The 22,316-nt window shown below is 37.9% G+C and overlaps 1 protein-coding gene across 4 annotated transcripts in view; it reads left to right on the forward strand.

The window, feature by feature from the left end:
• The window catches only part of GFM1 (G elongation factor mitochondrial 1), a 52,328-nt gene continuing 30,012 nt past the window's right edge, over positions 1-22,316 (forward strand). For all 4 annotated transcript variants that reach the window (XM_057545241.1, XM_057545242.1, XM_057545240.1 and 1 more), the window contains exons 1-11: positions 1-224; positions 1,534-1,686; positions 2,547-2,679; positions 3,133-3,337; positions 5,312-5,428; positions 8,881-9,031; positions 12,494-12,648; positions 13,221-13,305; positions 15,646-15,783; positions 17,564-17,665; positions 19,333-19,389. In XM_057545241.1, coding sequence (XP_057401224.1) covers positions 126-224; positions 1,534-1,686; positions 2,547-2,679; positions 3,133-3,337; positions 5,312-5,428; positions 8,881-9,031; positions 12,494-12,648; positions 13,221-13,305; positions 15,646-15,783; positions 17,564-17,665; positions 19,333-19,389 — 1,395 coding nt within the window. In that variant the 5' untranslated portion in view covers positions 1-125. The remainder of the gene's footprint in view (positions 225-1,533; positions 1,687-2,546; positions 2,680-3,132; positions 3,338-5,311; positions 5,429-8,880; positions 9,032-12,493; positions 12,649-13,220; positions 13,306-15,645; positions 15,784-17,563; positions 17,666-19,332; positions 19,390-22,316) is intronic.

A 22,316-nucleotide genomic window follows, 5' to 3' on the forward strand; every position in this document is an offset into this window, starting at 1 on the left:
TCCTTCGCCCCTGAAGTGCTCTTCCGGCACTGGTTGCCGGCGTGCGTTTGAACGCTTCTAGTAGTGGTGCTGGTTGCTGGGCAGAGCCGGAGCTGCGGGACCTTCGCGCCTGTTCTGCGCTCGCCATGAGGCTGCTGGGAACCGCCGTCGCCGCCGCCGCCGCGGCTGTGGAGAGCCGGCTGCTCCCGCGGGTCCCCGCCGCCCTGGGCTGGCAATGGAAGCAGGTAGTGGAGTCCGGCGGGGCGACACCGCACCACGGACTGTCCCCGGGACCTTGCGGTGTGTCCGGAGCCAGGGAGGACGTGACACTCCTTCCCTCCCTGGCACCTCCTTACTGACAGCTCCGAATGCGAGCTGTCGACCTCAGCGCTGAAAAGCCCCTCGGTATCTGCACAGCCGCTGGTTATTAATGAGCAGCGTCCCGGTGCGCTGGGAGGTTCGGCGGCCTCCGATTTACGGTTAAGCCTCTTATTTTTGGTATACCTTAGAGAGGAGTGAAGGTCGAGACAACGGAAAAATTAGTGTGTCCAGGGCTCGAATCCAGAGCTTCGGACTCGTTATGCCGTGCTCTTTTCACTACAGAGTGTCGTTGACCTCTGACTGATCCCTCTTTCAGCTGACCCTGGGTTATTTGATTTGGAGCCCGACCCTCCCAGTACCTTTCTTTGGTTCTGTGTCTGCCTTTTGTGGGGGGCGCGGGGAGCGCAGAGTGAACTAGGATTAGGTAGGAGTTGAGCCTTTCCTGTTATGCAAACCTCCTTTGCTTTGCTCGCTGATATCCGTGGGATTTAATCAACCAAGTGCCGATCACCCGGATTCCATTTTACCCAGGTTTTCCAAGTTCTTCCCTTTTCCTAGAAGTGGCTGCAGTGCATTTAGGATGGGCAGTCCTATGGAGAGAAATTTATAGTGTGTCCTGTGTATATTGTGTCCTGTTTCCATAAATGGAAACATCCATTCCATCACCACCAGAGTAAAATAAAGTTGTTGTTGTTTTAATGTTACTAATTGTTTTGGTGTGGAAAGGAATTGGAAACCTTTTGTGAGCTGCCTTGAAGCTATTGGCACCACTGCATAGAGCATATAAGTCCTCAAACATCCTTGCTAGCTGTGAACTACAGTAAGGGGGAAGAGGAAAAAAAGTAAAATTTAGAGTAAAAACTATATTTCCTATTAAGGTAGTTGTTGGGAGCTGTTTTTCTGATTTTATCAGCCCCAGTGTATATTTTCAAACCTGTGCCATTCGGTAAAAGTATCTGTCCCCTTTTCTTTATTTAATTAATTTATTTGAATATATCTTTTCTGACTTATTTATTTTTAAGAGTATGTCTTTTCTGTCCTCTCTTGCAGCCTCTTCTTTGGTTACAGGAGTTGCAGGTTGAGACATTCCTTCTTTTGCCTTTTCAGACAATCTCATATGACGTTTTGTGTCCATTGAGATTTCTTGGAGGAAAGATGTCCACTAAACCCTTTCTAATTGTCCACTGTTTTCTCATGAAAAATGCATTGAATTGAGCTCTCTTATTCTTTCAGGCTAATTGGAAGATTTGCCGATGGTGTTCATCAGGGGTGATTCCTAATGAAAAGATACGAAATATTGGAATCTCAGCTCACATTGATTCTGGGAAAACTACATTAACAGAACGAGTGCTTTACTACACTGGCAGAATTGCAAAAATGCATGAGGTGTGTGGTTCATGGTTGATTCCATTAGTTTGACCTTGGTTTTAATTGTTTTATAAGGATTTAAGAAACTTCACAAACCTGGAAGATTAAAAGAGTGGTAACAGTGGATCTTTAATCAGAGTCACAAAATGGATAGATCAGGTTGGCTTGAAATGTTGCTCTGAGGAATCTTTCTAGAGACCATCACTGTGGGTATCCTGAGTAGGCTGGTTTTCAAGAATGTTAAGTCAATATGATGTACCCTTAAGCAGCCATTAAAATAATGTTTACATACTTTTAAATGTTATGGAGAGATGTTTATAATGTTAAGTGGAAAAAGGGTTTAAAATGAGCTTAATAGTTAAAAAATACATATGTCAGGAAAGAATTATTTTAGAAAATCTTCAAACTCTCCTGAAGACATTACATATTATTGAGTAATTCTACTCTCCACTTAAAAATGTTACTTAAGATGAAGATCATCTCATTAAACCACAGACTTTAAAAGCTGAATTCTTCCCACCCAGACCGCAAAGTCCACATGAAACACAGCAGGGAAGAATCTCTTCTCTGCACATCTGCTCACAGACTAACACAGGGCTGGTGGGCAGGAACAGTGCAGAGGGAGCAAGGATGGCTCTAAGACCAGGTAATGCTCAGTGGTAGCAGCTGCTAAAAATGGCAATGAAGAAAGGGTTAGGGTTAATAGAGGGCAAAACCTGTAATCAATTTTCTACTCCATGAGATGATATGGTTTGACAATTAGGTTTCTCTGAAAATTGCATCAGTTAACTATCTGTGTTCTGGTTCCATCTGTGAAGATTTCTTTCCTTCTTGGAATGCAGGGACAGAGAAATCTGAATTGCTGTGCTTGTGTTTAGGTAAAAGGTAAAGATGGAGTTGGTGCTGTCATGGATTCCATGGAACTAGAACGACAAAGAGGAATCACTATTCAGTCAGCAGCCACCTATACCATGTGGAAAGATGTCAATATCAACATTATAGATACTCCTGGTGAGCTAAGTTCTTGGTTTTATTGCAGCTTGTTTTGGCAGTGGCATATTTAGTTCTTTCCTCTACCATGATCTAGCTCATTTTTGAGTATCAAATAATACTCAAAAGTGTGACTGTGAATTCCCTATTAGAGAAATCTAACTTGGGACCTAGAATACTTCATCTTTAAGTGGTTTCTTTGAAAAATAGTGCAAAGAAATTGTGAATAGGAAGGTTCTTGCCTTTTACATGTTGCAGCTGATTCCAAAGATGCCCATGCCCTAGTATCTTTTGAAGTGATTTTGTTGAGCCCCTGAACCTTATGTTAAGTGAACAGTATTGGTGGTTTAAGGAGTTCATATTTTAATTAGAAGACTTACATAATGATCAGAGATAGAAGAACTTTTACTTGTACATGTTGTAAAAATTCGTACTGCTTTTTGAGACCCTGACACCGTTCTCTGTCTCATGTAGGGCACGTGGACTTCACAATAGAAGTTGAAAGAGCCCTGAGGGTGCTGGATGGTGGCATCCTTGTTCTCTGCGCGGTTGGAGGGGTGCAGTGCCAGACCATGACTGTTAATCGTCAGATGAAGCGCTACAGTGTTCCATTTCTAACTTTCATTAACAAACTCGACCGAATGGGCTCCAGCCCAGCCAGGGCCCTGCAGCAAATGAGGTACTGAACCTTAGGACAGAGTGGGGGTAATGATCCGGATAACAAACCTTACATCCAGAAGGACAGTTAACTCAGTGTCATTAAGCTTTATCCCCTTAAATTTTTTTTCCTTTTTAAAATTCATCTATGTGTATGACTTATCATAGTAAATGGAACACTGAGGTCCATAGTTTGGTTTGTGATGTGATTTCATCAACTACTTTCTCTGTAAAATGGAAGAAATATGACTTAAATTTTAGGGAGGTTGAAGGTGAATTCAGAAGACCATCTGGCAATTTGTAGTGTTTTGCTGTAATTAGAGAATTTATAATCTAGGGTAGATTCTAAAAGTACTGTGCGTTTATTTAGACAAACCTAGAGGATTATCTTCAATTTTAACCTTCATTTGAGGAATTTTAATTAATGACTTAAATTAGTATGCTATATTCTCTTGCTTTTATTTGTTAACATATTTGTTAAGACAACAGCAATACTTCCTTTCTGAATCAGACATAACCCAGTGGTATTGATATGATTTTACATTTTGCACAATACTACTTGTTTCACACAGCCTTTGAAAAGAGTCGGAGTTTCACTTTTCACCTTTTGTAGATCTGTAAATGTAGCGGTAGAGTTCCTACCCAAGTTTCACATGGCAGAGCTGATGGATGTAGGCAGTAAGGTTTGTGGTAGTGGAGAGACTAAGAGTGACGTGTCTGATGACAAAAGATACCGTGTTGAGGAACTTTAACTGACAGTATTGCTGTGTGCTCTCTGATGGAAGTGACGTTTTTGAGAACATGAGAGTGAAATTTTTCTTTATTGGGCATTTGTAATACTTTCTTGGGATAACGAAACGTTTTCACTGTTTTTTTCTAATTATATTTTACTTGTGGTTGGCAATAGATGGTCTCTTTGCACCAAGTTTTTTCCTGAATTCCAGGCAGATTCTGTTTCAGCATTTATTTGACTACTTTGGTTCTTTCTTTGCACCACTCCCTTTTACCTGTTACCTCATTCTGTAGCTCCCATTAAACAGATCTTGAAACTTCTGAATCTGGCCTCTGTGTCTTAACTTTTCTACCATGCTTTCTCATACTTTCTGTCTCCTTCTAATTTTTCACTGGGTTATGAGAGAATTTTTGAGGTCAGTCTTCCAACTTACTAATCTGGTATTCATCTGCATCCCTTCTGTTATTTAGCCTGTTTTTTGTTCTTTTTAATCCCAGCAGTTATGTAGTTAATTTCTATAAACTTTCCCTTTTATTGTGACATCTTTATTAATAGAGGTAATTCCTTTTTAGATCTTTACATTTTATTTTCTTCTAGTAACATTCTCCTTGGAGGTTAGTACCATTTCTTGAGCTCCCACCTCTCTTTCAAGCTATTGATTTCCTTCAGATATTTGGTGGTTCTTAGTTATCTATCCATAGTTATAGATGGATACCTAGAATCTAGAGCATAATTAGCTAGAGCATATTTCTACTTGAGTGTAAATCCCTGCCAGTGAGTGTAATTTCTCTTCGGTGGTTGTGCCTGATTGAGTGTACAGGCTGATGATGAATGTCTGACTTTAATACCCACTCTAAGGGTTTTCCCCCTAAGGAACTTCCTTTTCAGATAGCTATACTCAGCTTCACTAGAGTCAGCTGATCCAAGAATGAGATGTGGGTACAATTATCCCACCATCCTTTAATTTCCTGGCCAACCACTCAATGACCTGTTTTCCCCTCTTCTGTTTCTGATCCAGGGTATTCTGGGGATCTGATGGGAAAATACGAATCTTACAGTTCTTTTTGTTGCCCGAATAGGGTTGAGGCTTCCTGAGCACAGTGAGTTTGGCTGTCGGTCTGTTCCCAAATGCTTTTGTATCCTCCGCTCTGACCTGCTGATCAGTTCCACAGATCTGCCATTGATTTCTTTTTATATTTATTTTGTTATTTCAAAGGGATTTGGGGAGAAAAAAAGGGGTAAACATGTATTTTTATTTTTCAGGTCTAAACTAAGTCATAATGCAGCATTTGTGCAATTACCCATTGGTTTGGAGGGTGATTTTAAAGGTATTATAGATCTTATTGAGGAACGAGCCATCTATTTTGATGGAGACTTCGGGTAAGTGTTAAAAATACACTATTCTATTAAAATCTTATATTTTAAAAAGTATCAAAGAAAGGAAAAGGATGAGTGCTTTAAATATAAACTTCTTTTTGAAATGGGGCTGGAAGAATATCCTCTAAGATGATTTTGTTTTAATACTTTTAATCCTAGTTACTTCCCATTTTGCTTAGTATTCATTCCAAGGGAGAGTATGTTACTCTTTGGGTGATATATTTATATCACATTATGATATAGACGGTGTGGTGAGAGGAGACCTTCAGCTTGGGCTAGTGATGTAATATCTCTTTTTTCTACTTGTTCATGCATTCATCCATGTATTCATTCATTCTGTAGACTTTTCTGGAACAGCTACTATGTTCTGGGTATTATAAAAACTGGGAAGAAAATAAGGATCATAAATATTTCGTCTACCTGCTTCATGGGATTACAAAAATAAAAAGATTAATATATAAAAGAAGTTAAAACTTGTATACATGTGGTTTAGGCAATACAAAAAGCAAATTGGTAACTTTTGACATGGTTTTGGTCCGTCAACCAACTTTTGAAGAGACCTTTGCATACAAAGCATAGTAACTGCGCAGTGGTTATCAAACCATGGCATTCAGAAGAATCACCTGGAGAGCTTATTAAAACACAAATCTCTGGATTCACCTCCAGAGATTCTAATTCAGTAACTGTAGGGTGGGCCTGGAATTTGCATTTCTGGAAAGCTCCCAAGTGGTGCTGATGTTTCAGGTCTGCAGACCACAGTTTGAGTGGCACTATTCTAGACAATTTGGGGAGTCATAAATGAACCTTTGTTCTGAAGTGTAGACCCAGTAGCCTGGCAGTTCTCTCCGAAGGTCCTTTATTAGGGGTTTCCTTTTTCTGCTATGGAACTGAGATTGCTGGTCTGGCAGGTGGGTGAAAGGCATTGTGATCAGTTAACTATATAGAATTTATCCTTATCGACCGTCTTGTAGGCAGGGAAAAGATCAAGCCTATTCAGTGGACAAGGCATTTCTCACTCTTACTTTTTGTTTGACAACTAAGTAATGACAACAAAGTTTATCTCTCACTCCTTAGAATGTAAGGGACAAGGATTTTTACCAGGTTTATTCGCTGCTGTGTACCCAGCCCTAGAACTGTCTGGTACAAAATAGAGACTCAAAAAATAATTTTAAGTAAATGAATAAATCTGCTTCCCCAGAATTACCAGGGCACACATTTCTGTGTACTGAAGCAGAGGCTTTTAAACATTGTTGTACATCAGAACCACAGGTGGAACTTCTTAACATACCTGCCCCCTTTCCCAGCCCTAGACCACTGGGTATGTACATTTTGAAAGGAAGATTCTGATGTGAAAGACTAAGAAGCAGGGAGCTTGCCAGAATGGAAGAAATTAAGTTCTGAAGGCTGTGAAGAGCATTCTTTAGGACAATAAGAATTATTTTCTGACTACTTGCAATTATTTGCAATTGGCTTCTTTTCCCTTTTTTTTTTTTTTTTTTTCAGGAATGTGTTTTCTGAAAAGCTTGTTATTTTTCGACATTAGATTCTATTTTTAAAGAAATACTTTTAAAATGTTAAGACTGATGTTTCTAAATATCAAATATATCCATTTCTCTGTTGTGTATTTTATTTGTGACTCTTACCTGTCTGACCCCTAGAGGGACGGAGAACTGAGGTCAAGGTTGAAGAGTCTGTCTTAATTAGTAACCCTTTTTTTTTTTTTTTAACTACAGAATGGAGTGTTCTGTGTTAAAAATTGCTACTAATGAAAAGGAATAGTCAAGTCTCTAATCCTGCTTGTCAGAGACTGATATTCTTCTTTTGTTTTTTTTTAAAGATTATGAAAACTACTGATACATGGAGTTGTTTTTAATAAATTTTATTTATTTATTTATTTATTTTTGGCTACATTGGGTCTTTGTTGCTGCACGTGGGCTTTCTCTAGTTGCGGCGAGCAGGGGCTACTCTTCCTTGCGGTGCACAGGCTTCTCATTGTGGTGGCTTCTCTTGTTGTGGAGCACGGGGTCTAGGTGCGTGGGCTTCAGTAGTTGTGGCACGCAGGCTCAGTAGTTGTGGCTCGCGGGCTCTAGAGCGCAGGCTCAGTAGTTGTGGCGCATGGGCTTAGTTGCTCCACGGCATGTGGGATCTTCCCGGACCAGGGCTCGAACCCGTGTCCCCTGCATTGGCAGGCAGATTCTTAACCACTGCGCCACCAGGGAAGTCCTGACTGTGATATTCTGATTAATTTGGTTAATAGAATTTTCAAGTACAGTTGACCATTGAACAATGTGGGGGTTAGAGGTGCTGATCCCCCTGTGCACTTGAAAATCCAAGTATAACTTTTGACTCCCCCAAAACTTAACTACTAATAGCCTACTGTTGACTGGAAGCCTTACCAATAACACAGTTGATTGACACATATTTTGTATGTTACATGTTGTATTCTTACAATAAAGTAAGCTAGAGAAAAGAAAATGTTAAAGAAAATCATAAGGAAGATACATTTATAGTATTGTACTGTATTTATCAATATGGAAAGTAATACCTACATTCATCAGTATGGAAGGTAATACCTACATGAGTCAAAGCACTGTAGATGTTATGTGTATTACTAACACTAGATATCTAAAATGAAAAGATAAAATATGAAAAGAAATTCATATTTATATACAGGTATTACAGTTCATGCATTGATAAGGAAGAAGCAGCACTATATTGCTTTAGGGTAGCCTAGTGTAATTGATGTAATGCAGTAGCCTAGTCTGTATGCTAATGAATGAGTCGTTATAGAATTTTTTATGGCATATCATATAATCATATTCATAATACAGTATTGGAAGCATTGTGACTTAAAAAAAAATTACTTACCTGTGATGATACACAATTTCTTTAATTATGTGAGAAAGGCATACTGTATGGTGATATAATTCTTTGAAAGCAAAGTTATAAAACAGTAAGAACACTAACACATTATTAATTTCATATTAAATATCACTCCTACATAATGATAGGCTGTCCACTTCAATACAAGTTTTGTACACATATATTTTTGCATGTTTATTGAAAAAGATCCGTGTATAAGTGGACCTGTGCAGTTCAAACCTGTGTTGTTCAAAGGTCAACTGTACTCATGGGCTTTGGAGTCAGTTTAGCTTTGAATCATGGCTCATCTGTTTACTAGTAGTACAGCCTTGAGCAGTTTGCTTTGCTTGTTTAAAGTATTTTGCCCACTATTCTGAATTTTAAAGATTCACATTTTTCTTATTTGTGATTTTAATGCAAATATATCAGCTCTTATCTAAAAAAATATTTTGGCCATTAGTTTATCTTTTTCATTGGTGCTTATATGTTTAATTGAATAGTCTTTTTTTAAATTAATCTTTATTGGAGTATAGTTGACTTACAATTTAACTGAATATTCTTAAAGTACCAAAATAAAACATTTCTACTTTTAGTCAGGTTGTTCGATATGGGGAAATTCCAGCAGAATTCAGGGCAGCGGCAGCTGACCACCGGCAGGAGCTGATTGAATGTGTTGCTAATTCAGATGAGCAACTTGGTGAGATGTTTCTGGAAGAAAAAATCCCCTCAATTTCTGATTTAAAGGCAAGTGCTCTCAAAATTAATCTTATATTAATAAGAAAAAAGAGGGTTTTTGGTTTGTTTTTTTTTTTGCAGGGAGGGGACATGGTGCTTTTATGCAGGGGTTTTATTAATGAAATCTGAGCAAAGTTGTTTAACATAATTGGTTTCTTAAAAAAATACTTGACATGGCAAATTATTCTCTTTTTTTAAGTAGTGAGTTATGTAAAATGGGAAAGGAGTCATAGTTCTAGGAAAAAAGATACTTACACTGCCAACCTCTTGGACATAGTCTTATTAAGAAGAAAGAAGATAAACTAGAAATGTACCCTCTTGTACTATTTGGAAGGCTGTACAGATTTTTTTACTTGATTGTTCAGCTCTTAAAAAATAAAGAGAAGATCCCTGCCTAAAACTGGTATTCAGTTTGTAAATAGACAGTTCTCCATAGAAGGTAACAAATGGCCAATAAGCACATGAAAAGATGCTCAGCATCACTAATCATTAGGGAAAGCAAAGCAAAACCGCAATGAGATACCACTTTACTTATTAGGGTGACTATTATTTAAAAAACAAAATAAGTGTTGGTGAGGATATGGAGAAATTGGAACCCTTGTGCATTGCTGGGGAATGTAAAATGATGCATGTGCTGTGGAAAACAGTGTGGTGATTTCTCAAAAAAAATTAAACCTAGAACTACCATATGATCCAGCAATTCCACTTCTATATACCCAAAAGAATTGAAAGCAGGGACTCAGATATTTGTACACCAATGTTGATAGCAGCGTGATTCACAATAGGCAAAAGTTGGAAACAACCCAATGTCCATCAATGGATGAACAGATAAACAAAATTGGTATATTCATACAATGGGGGGTATTATTTGGCTTTAAAAAGGAATCAGCTTCTTATACATGCTACAGTATGGGTGAGTCTTGAGGACATTACGTTAAGTGAAATAAGCCAGACGTAAAAGGACAAATATTGTATGATTCCACTTCTGTGAGGTACCCAGAATAGTCAAATTCCTAGAGACAGAAAGTAGAATAGTGGTTACCAGGGGCTGGGGGAGGGAAGAGTGGGAAGTTTAATGGGTACAGAGTTTCAATTTGGGATGATGAAAAGTTCTGGAGGTGGATAGTGGTAACAGCAATGTGAATGTACTTGATGCCACTGAACTGTACATTTAAAAATTGTAAAGATAGTCAATTTTGTTATGTATATTTTATCATAAAAATCATTAAAAGACTGATATTTATTTTGCCAAACCACTTGGTGCCCTTAGCAGAGATCAGATAAGTAATTATTGTGTGTAAGATATTGCACTCAGGGAGTTTATAGATCAAATGCACAAGGAAAGAACCCTACTGAAGCTGAGATGCTTACTAATATATCTCATAGCTTGAGTTCTTTACCATTCACAAAGGCCTTATCACCTCAGCTCTCTGATGAGTAACGAACATCACGTAGGAAAGTATAGGTCTGGGCCTTAATTAAAGTCAAGCCCTGTATCCCAGGAACCACAATAGAGAGTTAGGTTTCGATCTATGAAAGGGAATATGTCAGGGGTTCCCAGGACCACTCCCAGATTCTGTGATTCACTAGGAGTAAGGACTCAGCACATAATCACACTCATCGCTATGATTTATTACAGTGAAAGGATACAAAGCAAAATCAGCAAAGGGCAAAGGCACATGAGGTGAAGTCCAGAAGAAACCAGGGGTAAGCTCCCAGTCATCCAGTGCAGTTTGCAGTGCTTGCCTGTTTCCTCCAGCAGCAAGTTGTGACTGTACCTGTGAAATGACATCTACCAGGGAAACTCATTAGAAACTCAGTGCCAAGGTTTTACTGGGGACTGGTCACACAGACACCCCCTGCCTAGCATGTACCAAATTCCAGACTCCCAGAAGGAAAGTAGGTGTTTAGCACACATCACATAGTTTGTACAACAGTATAGGCACAGTGAACCAGTCTTACCAGTTCCGGGAATGCTGGGAACCTCCCAGAAATCCAGATCCCCAGGCCTCAGCCAGGGGCCCAGCCTTGCAAGCAGGTCTTTATGAGGAGGACAGTTTCAGCCCTGCTATGTTTACTGTTTTCTGCCAGGATACATGGGTGTACTTTAGTTTCTATGTTGTTGTTGGGTATATTGTTATTAGGGACAGTGGAAAGGCAACGGTTTTCAAGTGTGAATGTGATTCTTATAAAAGTAAGGGAAATTTTCGGGAAAATAAAGCTTTTGTTACGCTGGTATAGGGTTAGCTGTAATTTCTCCTTTTTTCTATTTATCAACCACCCTCATGTGTTTCTCTATTCAATGGATGTAAAGTTAAGCATGGTAAGATTCATATGTTCCTACTGTTGCATATAGGGAGGGTTGGAAAGTCAAAGATGTGACTTTGTGGCCTAGGGTAGCCTAAGTGATTAGTGACCAAGCCATTTCTGGCTCCTAGCAACAGCAAAGGCAAGTGTTTTAAGATAGCTCCAAATGGTAATTGCTTTCTTACCATGCCTATTTTCTCCTTTTTATACTCCTTTTATTGTGCTCAGCTGTTATCCTACTTTTCATTGTGATGTTTAGAAATTGTGGTTATAAATGTTTTGCTTTAAGCTTTTTAGGATAACTAGTTTTCTGTTTCTCCTGAGGACTGAGAAATAATTGTATGCAGCTGCGTATTTCTCGAGTGGTGGGTTGTGGCCGTAGCACAGCACTGCTGGCGGCCTCTTCCAGCTGCTAGAGCTAAAGGTCCACTGCTCCCTTTGAGGCCAGTAGCCAGTAAGGAATGAGGCTGGGACACATGGACAGTGTTTGCATGAGGGGTTGGGACATGACCAGGAGGTCGTTATTTTAGAGCCTTGTTACTGTCATGGCCCTTAATTTATGAGCAGTTTGTACTGTTTGGCTTCCTGTATGTATATCCTTTAAAAAAAGAAAACAAGTCAGTTAAATGTTTTTTAATAGGTGATACTTTCATATCGTTTAAACATTTAACAACTGTACAGAGGTACACAGGAAAAAGTCTCCCACGTGGCTTCCACCTGCCCAGTTCTCTGCCCTGTCCCTAAAACAGATTGCCAGTTAATAGTTTCTGGTGTATCTTTCCAGAGACTTTTTTTTGTGTGTGTGTGTATATATTGCTGTTCCCTCTATTTTACACAATTGTTAACATACTGTTTACACTGTTCTGTGTGTGTGTTTATTTTCTATGTATGTGTGTATATATATATCTTTTTCTTTTTTTTGCCAAATTGAAAGTTAGTGACATTCCAGGAGTGTTGAAAGCAGTTGCAGTGTTGAAAGTTAAATAGCCTTTTTTCTTTTTTTGTATTTTGATCTTAAGTTATAGAGAACCTGATTCCAGTCTTCACCAGAGCCAGTACTCCAAAGAGTATCAATTCATTTCCTTCATTTGTCGCTTTGTAATTGATCTGAAACACAAAATGTAACTTTAAGATAAACTAATCATTAATTTTTTTCATTTGTAGCTCGCAATTCGAAGAGCCACTCTAAATAGGTCATTTACTCCTGTCTTTTTGGGAAGTGCCTTGAAGAACAAAGGAGTTCAGCCTCTTTTAGATGCTGTTTTAGAATACCTCCCAAATCCATCTGAAGTCCAAAATTATGCTATTCTCAATCAGGAGTAAGTCTTGGAAATTGATTTTTAATTTCTGCACAAAGACTTTAACATTTGTGCACTGGAAAAGTATTTAAGAATGGTTCTTGTAGTTGTGATTGTGGGGTTTTCCCCATAATTTACAAAAATCAATCTCCATTTCTATTCGGGTAACAATTTTGGCATAGAGAAAAATATTTATTATACCTTCCCATATCATATTCTATTTGTAAGTTAGAAATATGATTTATTTCATTATCAAAGTTTACATCATTAGAAAATTTACTCATTTGGAACCAATTGTATTTTTTTTTAATGCTTTAAGAAACAAAAATTTTGAAGTTCTCATTGATAATTTTTCTTTTTCTGCCAGACTATTTTTGTGTTTTTTATTCTGCTCTGGTCCTGTCACAATGCAGTAATTAAGGCCAGAAAATTTATTCTTATTGATCCCTTTCAGTGAAATTTCACTTATGAATCAGCCCAGAAATGTTTACTGCACATGTGCTTCTTCTCAGATAATATTCTGATGAAACAAACTGATATAAAAGAAATATCAAATATTGCATCTCATAAATGTGTATTTCTTTTATTTTAAGTGACTCACAAGAGAAAACCAAAATCTTAATGAACCCCAAAAGAGACAATTCCCATCCATTTGTAGGCCTGGCTTTTAAACTGGAGGTGAGTTGCTTTCTAATGTGTTTAACTGCTATATGTAGAAATTCTTTTCTATTAGGCTTTTATTCCTATTATAAAATGACTCTTAGGAAATATTTGGTTACAGGTTTCTCCACTGTAAAGTTACTTTCCCCTCTACCCCGTTCCATATTGACTCTTTAGAAGAAGGTTCCTGGGCACAGCCCACACTTAAGGGCTGGGAATTATTTTCTTCCTCCTTGAGGGAGCAGTATCTATGTAAGTTATTTGAGATTCTTCTGTATAGGAGAATTGTCTTTTCTCCCCCATGTATTTACTTATTCAATCATTTATTTTTATCAGTATGGACTCATGGATATTTATTTTGTACTTTGAGTTATAATCCAGTGGTATGTTACTTATTTTGTTGCCAGATTGACCAGTTTTGGCCATTGGAGCTGTTTCACTTGGCTTCTGTGCCCCTTAGACATTCCGCCGTATTTTGCTTTTTTGAATACTTCCTTACTTTCTGGCACTACAGGATGCTCCAGGCTTATGTTGTATATTCCCTGCCCCAGCCCTAGAATCAGCCATTTCTCTAAGAGCCCTGATTTCTTTTAATTGTGAATGGTATTAGAAACCAAGATTTGGGGACTAGGTGTGCTTTTTGTTGTGTTATTGCTTCTGTGTATAATATTTTAAGTGGGAAAAAAGTTGGATAAGTTGAAAATGTTAAAGAGTGGTTATTTCTGGGATGGAATTATATTGGGGGGGCTTTTTCCTAGTTTGTATTTTTAAATTTTTACAATATGCTTTTTATTACTTCTAAAACCAGAAAAAGTAATTTTAAATTAAAAAGTAGAAATAACATTGCAGTGACAATTTTTATGCATAAAGCTTTTGAAAATATATATTTAGGAATAGTTTTCTTAGGATCCTCAGAATTGTAATTATTGTGTAAAAGGTATGAAATATTTTAATATTTAATGGTTTATATTGCCAGATTGCTTTCATACTGTCAGAATTAATGTACATGTTAGATTATTTCAATGAATCTTTATCAGCATTGAGTATTGTTTATTAAAAATCATTACTGATTTCATAAATGAAAATAGTATTTTAGTACTTCATCTTGCCTTAATTCCTAATAATAGAGAACATTTTTCCATATATTCATTATGGAATTGTATTTCCTCTTTTGTAATTGCCTCTTTATTTCTTTTGTCTTTCCTTTTTTAAAATTAGAGTCAAAGTGTTTTACTTATTTGTACGAGTCTTTCTCTAATGAAGTTTTTAAAAAAACAATTCGCAGTTTAAAATTTACATAGACAAATATATCAGTCTTTGTCTTTAGTCATTTTCTCATTTTTATCCTTATAAACCTTCCTCTTTGATTATATTTTGTAAATATTTACTTTTCTTTCTACTTTTTTGTGGTGGGGTTTCTTGTTTTTTTCATTGTTAATCCAGTTGGAATTTGTTTTGCTGAATGCTGTGAGGTGGGATCTAAATGTATTTCCTCTGCCTTCAAGTAGAAGACCAATTGTCTAGTTACCAGTTTTTGAACAATGTTATATTTTTTCATTGATTGTCATGTGTCCTTTATCTTCTATTGACAAATGAATTAAACATTTTAGATATTTATACTATACCCTTTGGGCTGTTCAGTTTAATTTGTGCTAGTTTTATACTATTTATGTTTTGGAGTATTTAATATATTCTTGTATCACTCAGAGTTATTTTCTATTTTTATCCATTCTTCTAATTAAATATTAAAGTCACTAATAAAATGTCGAAAAATTCCTCTTCGGATTTTTATTGCTATTGTGTTAAACCTGTAAATTAACATGGGAGGAATTGGCAACTTTTAAATACTTACCTAATAAGTTAGTGTTACTATTCAGGAGGAAATGATCCTTGATTATTCATTTTATATTCAGTCACTTTACAGAACTCTTATTTGTATAGCTTTCCAGGTGACTCTCAAAGTTTCTCTAACACATAGTCTAACTAACAATGTTAGTTTCTCTAACATTGTTGTCTTTCTAATAATTGTATCTTATTTTTATGTCTTCTTGTATTAAACTGAACTTATGGAATAACTTCCTTATTATATAAATTTTAAAACTTTTTCTAATAACTTTTATTTCAGAGGAAGCAAAAGTAGTATCTTGGGTTTTGATATCAGAAAGAACAACCATTTAACTTATCTATATTCAAAACTAGTATTGAAGTAGTTTATGACAACAAACTGAAGCATGTATATATGTTGTACTACTAAAACTGATAGCAAATATTTGAAGGTAGTTGTGAAGTTTTCCTCTTAATTTTGATTCCTGGGTTTCTTTTTTATTCTCTCTGCCCTTATCCAATCTTGACTTCTAGGCAGGTCGATTTGGACAGTTAACTTATGTTCGAAATTATCAAGGACAGTTGAAGAAGGGTGATACCATCTATAATACGAGGACGAGAAAGAAAGTACGGGTGCAACGACTGGTTCACATGCATGCCGACATGATGGAGGCGAGTACCTGGGCATTGTTGTGAGATCAGAAATTTCTCTAATGCAAGTGAAATATATCTACCTTCTTGGTGTCCTGAGCCCCACAAGAAAATCACTTCTAGTTGAATGTGTTTTCCTAGCTTCTTCCTTTTTAGTTAGGTGGGCTACAATTCTCATGCGGCACTTTGGTGTAGGCTAAATTAGCACATGTCAAGAACACATTTTAAACCACCATTTGTGAGTTAGCTGTATTTCCTCAGTGGCCAAGGTTAAGGAAAAGGGACATTAGTTCCCTAAGTTTCAGAGCACAAGATTCAGCACTTTCCTCAAGAGCTATCCTTACGAAGAGTATAATAGGTTCTTAGGACAGTGGAACTGTGGTTCTCAAAGGTAAATGAGAGTAATGAATTCATACGTAACTTCCCACATTGTTCAGTAGATTTACTTCCTGAAATATGGAAGTAGAACCAACCCCCAGAAGGGCCATGTTGATGCCAGAATTCATCTGAGCATTTAAAACCTCTGAAGGTCTAGTCTGGGAGATAAACTTTGGCTTATGGCTTGAATTCTTGAATTGGCTCTGAATCTGTCCTAGCCTTCTGTGGTCCATAGGGTTAAGGCTTGGCAGGATTACCAAGTGTGTGAGGTTGTCTCCTTCTTGCACCCTTTCTCAATTCAGCTCTATATTCCTAGAGAAATTTATTAGTCTAAGCAAAATGTTATGACATTCAGAAATTTTCAGTGGCCATAACTTTTTTATCTCTTGGAAAATGAATAGGCAGTCTTTCAAAATTAGACATCATTTCTCTTTTTTGAGATAGGCAGCAGGGGGCAGGCTAGAGGGATTAGTGATTGTCACAGCTCTTTCATGGGCCAGAAGCTAGGAGATCCGTACAGCTGTGTAACCATTAAAGCAAGACACACACACTTGCTCATTCACAGCCACAGCTGTTATTAATGAACGTCAATATAAAAAAAGACTAGGAAGTTTAGAGGCACCAATGCTTTATTCTTAGATTTCCTGTGTTTTTTTAACTGCCTGCATCTGTGAGAAATTAAGATTATTTTAAGTACAGTAGACTCCATTCTCCTGCCTTTGTTTTCCAAAACTTCCTTTGCAGGTTTTCCTTGTATGCCTTTGTCATACACATCTCATTATTGGACTGTGGCAGCACATATAGTACTACCTGTTTTTTGTTTGTTTTTCTTTTTTTTCTTTCTGATAGAATTTTATTTTTTATTTTTTTGTATTTATCTTTTTAAAATTTATTTCTTAATTGAAGTGTAGTTGAATTACAATGTTGTGTTAATTACTGCTGTACAGCAAAGTGACTCAGTTATACATATATATATACATTCTTTTTCATATTCTTTTCCGTTATGGTTTATCACAGGATATTGAATATAGTTCCCTGTGCTATACAGTAAGACCTTGTTGTTGTTTATCCATTCTATACTACATGCTTTTTAATTCTATAGAAATAACTTTAGAACCATGAGGCTCTGTGTTCTGTCAGTAGTGCAGATCCTCCAGGTAAAGATGCCATAGCTCGGAGTTTCCATTTAAAGTAAAATCTTGTCAGTTGAGATGTGGTTTAAATAAGGGCCCTGTTGAAGGTATATCTTGCTGTGGTTGATTGTTGGTGTTGCATTGATTCTATCTAATTCCTTCTTTGTGGAATTCATGGTAAGATTCTGCCACATTTGTCTGTGTACAATGTGTTTATTGTGCAATTACTTTTTAGTTATGATGTCCTGGTTTGTATTACTTGCAAGTATCGTATTGTGTTCTTTCTTTAGGATATTGAGGAAGTGTTTGCCGGAGACATCTGTGCATTGTTTGGCATTGACTGTGCTAGTGGAGACACATTCACAAACAAAGATAACAGTGGCCTTTCTATGGTAAGTCATTTAACTTCAAAGCTGTTTATCACTTGCGTTTCAAAAGTCTATGTTTTAGTACTTCAGAAAAACAACCACAGAAGTTTTCATTGAGTGCCATGGGCATCAAGTGTAGATTGGTTGTGGCTCTTTTAATGTCAACTAAACAAGTGCTCTGTTAGCTAACTTACCTGGTTTTTCTTAGTAAAATCATTCCACCATTCTCCAAGGTTTAGCATGGAGGGAAAATCTCCACCAGGTAACCTGGCATGTGTAGCGCTGACTCCTACCCTGAGATCTGCCTCCCCATTGTGGGCACACCTCTAATTGCTGTCACCGTCATCAGGCTAGTCCCAACCAAGTGCTCCTTCCTTATTGACTCGGCAGCTGGAGATTGGACCCTTCCCTCGATCCCCTAGAGAACTGTAAGAGCAGGCTGTAACATTTAGGCTAGACTCCAGGGGCAGCATGACAGAACGGAACCGTGCCCTGCAGGCAGGATGCAACTAGACAGTCCAACTTACTGTACACAGCCTGCCTTGTGGAACTCACAGGTCCCTTTTCGTCACTGAGGGAGACTGAAGGGAAGAGCATGCTCGGGCAGTTCCCGCCTTTCAGTCCCCGCCTTTCAGTCCCCTTTACTCCTCCCCTTTTTGCCCCCACAGGACAGCAGGCTCTTGCACAGCATGACCATGTGTTCATGAGGGTGCTCCCTCTCCTGAATTCATTCAGTAAAGGACGAATATGAGTACGCAGGGGATAGGTGATTTGCAGTGAAGGAATTTACAGTGGGTTGTTTATATAAGAACTGGTCCAACCTAACAGATGAGCACTATAATAGCTCCTGTATCATATGATGAATTCTTAATTTTATAATTTAGCTTTTTTGTGTAAAATACTCTCTAATGTCTATGGTTTTACATGTGGAGTTAGGACACTGCAAAAATCATAAATCTGTAAAGGTTTTTGGGTGATCTAGATAAGGGGACTTTTTGATAAGTATTATTGATAAGGCTTTTTCTAAACTTGTCATTACCAATATGAAGGGACTGGAGGTTGTGGGAAGTACTCAGGCGTTGAGGCAAGTAGACCCTGGTCAGTCTTACCTCTGCCCTGTGCTACCTGCTGGCCCTTGGCCAAGTTAGTTATTCTTCTTGCCAAGACTTTGATGCTTCTATTTGTAAAATGGGGATAATAATATCTGCCTCTCAGAGTTGTGACTGATTAAATGAGATATCATATGTATAAAGAATCTAGTCCCTTTCTCTGCTTCTCTTATCAGTGACGGCAGTATATTTTGATTAAATAACTTATCAGAAGATAGCTATAGCAGATGTAGCCACGAGCTCATAAGTAGTCCACATCTCAGCATCTGAATTCATTATACGTAATGATTATGTTAAACTGAAAGTGTCAACCAACTTAAGGGTCTTAAACAGTTAAGTAAGTAAATAGATGCTTTATTTTTGTTATTTTGGGAGGGAGGAGATCATATAAGTGGACACCTTTATATATTAATATATTCATTTATTTAAGGAAAAACAGACCAAGATATATTTGTCTACCCTAAGATGTTGACTAGTATTTGTCTTTTGTTCTGTTGTAAAGGAGAACATTAAAATTAATCCATCCCTGACACATACGGTACTGTATTTGAATTCTTCTCTGTTCTTTGAAAAATATTTTAGGAGTCAATTCATGTTCCTGATCCTGTCATTTCAATAGCAATGAAGCCTTCTAACAAGGTAGGAGTTTGATTTAACGCTCAGTATATCACAGTAAAAACTTGAGCTCTTTTTTGTCTGTCTCCACAATGCATATGGTGTCTTGTGATAACCAGCAGTCTTATGGTCTCTATTTGCTCTTTTGGTATTGAGATCACCTTTTAAAATTTACCAGTCTATTAGTAGTAAGTACTTCACAGTATATTTGAAGAAGTTGATGGTATTAAAGTATTCATGAGACTGTGCTTTATAACTCTTTACTATAGTGAAAGTATATCATTGGCTCTGGAGTGTTAAGTGTGAGTAACTTCCTAGATTGAGATCATAAGAGATGGAAAAGAGGCAACTGAGGCATTTGTCCTAAGTTGCAGAAAAACCTCACTGTAAAGTATATTAAAATATTGCGTAGATTAATTGCCTCATGGATTATAATACACCTCTACATCTGTGGTAGTTATGAAGTAAATGTCTGACTATAACATGGAAGGCCTGCAAATAAGACTGTTTTGACTCACTTTCAAATATAAAGTTTTATGATTGGATTTGATGCCATTTAGCTTTTTGGCCAAAATTGCTTGAATAGGTTCTGTATTTGCATTGCTTGTCATTGGAATTAGTCCTGATCTTGAAACATAATTGTTTAGTTCTTAAGTTAGTTACATTCATAACAATCATTTTAACGTGATGTATTGACATTAACTCATTCATGCATTGAGGGAACATTTTATGATCTCTTGTCATCTGGGTACTATCATTTACAGAACGTATTCGATTTATTGTCTTGTGGATATATTAACAGCAACTACTTCATCTATTTTGAGGAACTGCGATTTTCCAGGCCCTTCTCATTATAGAAAAGAGAATGTTGAGGTGGCAGGAAACGTTCAGTCACTCTATCTCAGAAAGTTGAAAGGCGAGCTTTACATCTTACCACAGTGAGATGCCACAGTTTGCTCCAAGTACTTTGCCAGATTGGTTGCTTTTCCCTTCAGAAGATGAAGGACTAGAAGTTAAAGATATTATTCTTCTTTATTCCTAACCCCAGAGTTTATGTAAGACATTTAACTGTTGATAGTTCACAATCATGGAAATCAAATGCATCAATATTCAAAAGGTTTTTTGGTGTCTTGGGGTTGTCTGCTTCCTGGAGAATTAATATACATCAAATAATGAAGTCACTGCATAAAACCCTGAATCTCAGTAGTGGGGCAGGGGTGATCTTCTAGTAAGTTGAGAGTCCCTGGCTAGTGCAGGGAAAAGGGAAAAGACTTTGGAGATAGACTAACCCAGGATTCAAGCCCAGCTAGCTCTGTGGCCTTGAGCAACTTGTTTGTACCTAGTTTCCTCACCTGTAAAACATGGATAATTCTGTCGTGCAGCCTTGTGGTTAGAATTTGAGATAACGTATACAAAACACATAACACATCTTCAGCCACATGTGATAGCTGTTAATATTGGTGATTGGAGCGTGTTAGTTTTCTATTGCTGCCGTAAGAAATTAGCAAAAACTTAGTGGCTTAAAACAGCACAGATGTATTATTTTACAGTTGGGTAGGTCACAATTCGGACATAGTTCTTAATGGGCTAAAATCAAGTATTGGCAAGGCTGTGTTGTTTCTTTCTTGGAGGCTCTAGGGGACAGTTTAGTTCCTTGCTTACTCAGATTGTTGGCAGAATTCAGCTCCTTGTTGTAGGACCGGGGTCCTCATTTCCTTGCTGTCACCTGAGGGCTGTTTGTAGCTTCTAGAGGCTGCTCATAGCCCACTTCCTCCTGTCTTCAATGCCAGCAACAGCAAAATGAGCCCCTCTCATGTTTCAAATATCTTCTGTCTCTTCTTTCCCTCTTCCCATCTCTCCACTACCCTTCTTCATTCAGCTTCCATTTTTTTTTTTTTATTCAAGTCCTTTATTCAGCAAGTATTTATGAAGCATCTACTACAAAGCAGACACTCTTCTAGGTGCTGGGGACATAACAGCATCCCTGTCCTCAAAGAGCTCACGTTCTAGTGAGGGCAGCAAACAGTAAACTGAGAAGGTGTGATTTATTACATGGGGATGATGTCTCGGAGACCACTGCAGGGCAGGGGAGGTGGGAGAGGAAAGGGGCAGTTCTAAATGCAGGCTCAGCTTCCATTTTTGTTTTATTTTATTTTATTAAAAATTTTTTTTTTTTGCTGCATTGGGTCTTCGTTGCTGTGCATGTGCGGTGAGCGGGGGCTACTCTTCATTGCGGTGCCCAGGCTTCTCATTGCAGTGGCTTCTCTTGTTGCGGAGCACAGGCTCTAGGCATGCAGGCTTCAGTAGCTGCAGCACGCAGGCTCAGTAGTTGCAGCACATGGGCCCTAGAGCACATGGGCTTCGGTAGTTGCGGCTTGTGGGCTCAGTAGTTGTGGCTCGTGGGCTCTAGAGCGCAAGCTCAGTAGTTGTGGCGCACAGGCTTAGTTGCTCTGCGGCATGTGGGATCTTCCCAGACCAGGGATTGAACCCGTTTCCCCTGCATTGGCAGGCGGATTCTTAACCACTGCACCATCAGGGAAGTCCCTCAGCTTCCATTTTTAAAGGCCCATGCAATTAAATTGGGCCCGTCCAGATTATTCATGATAATCTCCCCATCTCAAAGTCTGTAACCTTACTCACATCTGCAGAGTCCCCTTTACCATGTAAGGGAACAGTCACAGGTTTGGGGGGATTAGGGCATGTCCTTAGAAGACCATTATTCTGCTTACCACATAAGGAAGTTACATCTAAGGAGAATAAAGGTGCATCAAACCACATCCAAGCAGATTGTTTTGAAAGAGAGAGGTCTCAATGTGCATTTGCCTAGTGTTGGTCTTAACTGCCCTCTTGAATCTACAGTGGAAACTTGGTAACCATGCTGATTCCTTTGATTATGTATAGGATTTCTAAAATATAACACAGTAACACAGATTCTACTTTCTGCTTTATGG

The sequence above is a fragment of the Balaenoptera acutorostrata genome, chromosome 4 (genome assembly GCF_949987535.1).
Source record: "Balaenoptera acutorostrata chromosome 4, mBalAcu1.1, whole genome shotgun sequence".
Lineage (NCBI taxonomy): Eukaryota > Metazoa > Chordata > Mammalia > Artiodactyla > Balaenopteridae > Balaenoptera > Balaenoptera acutorostrata.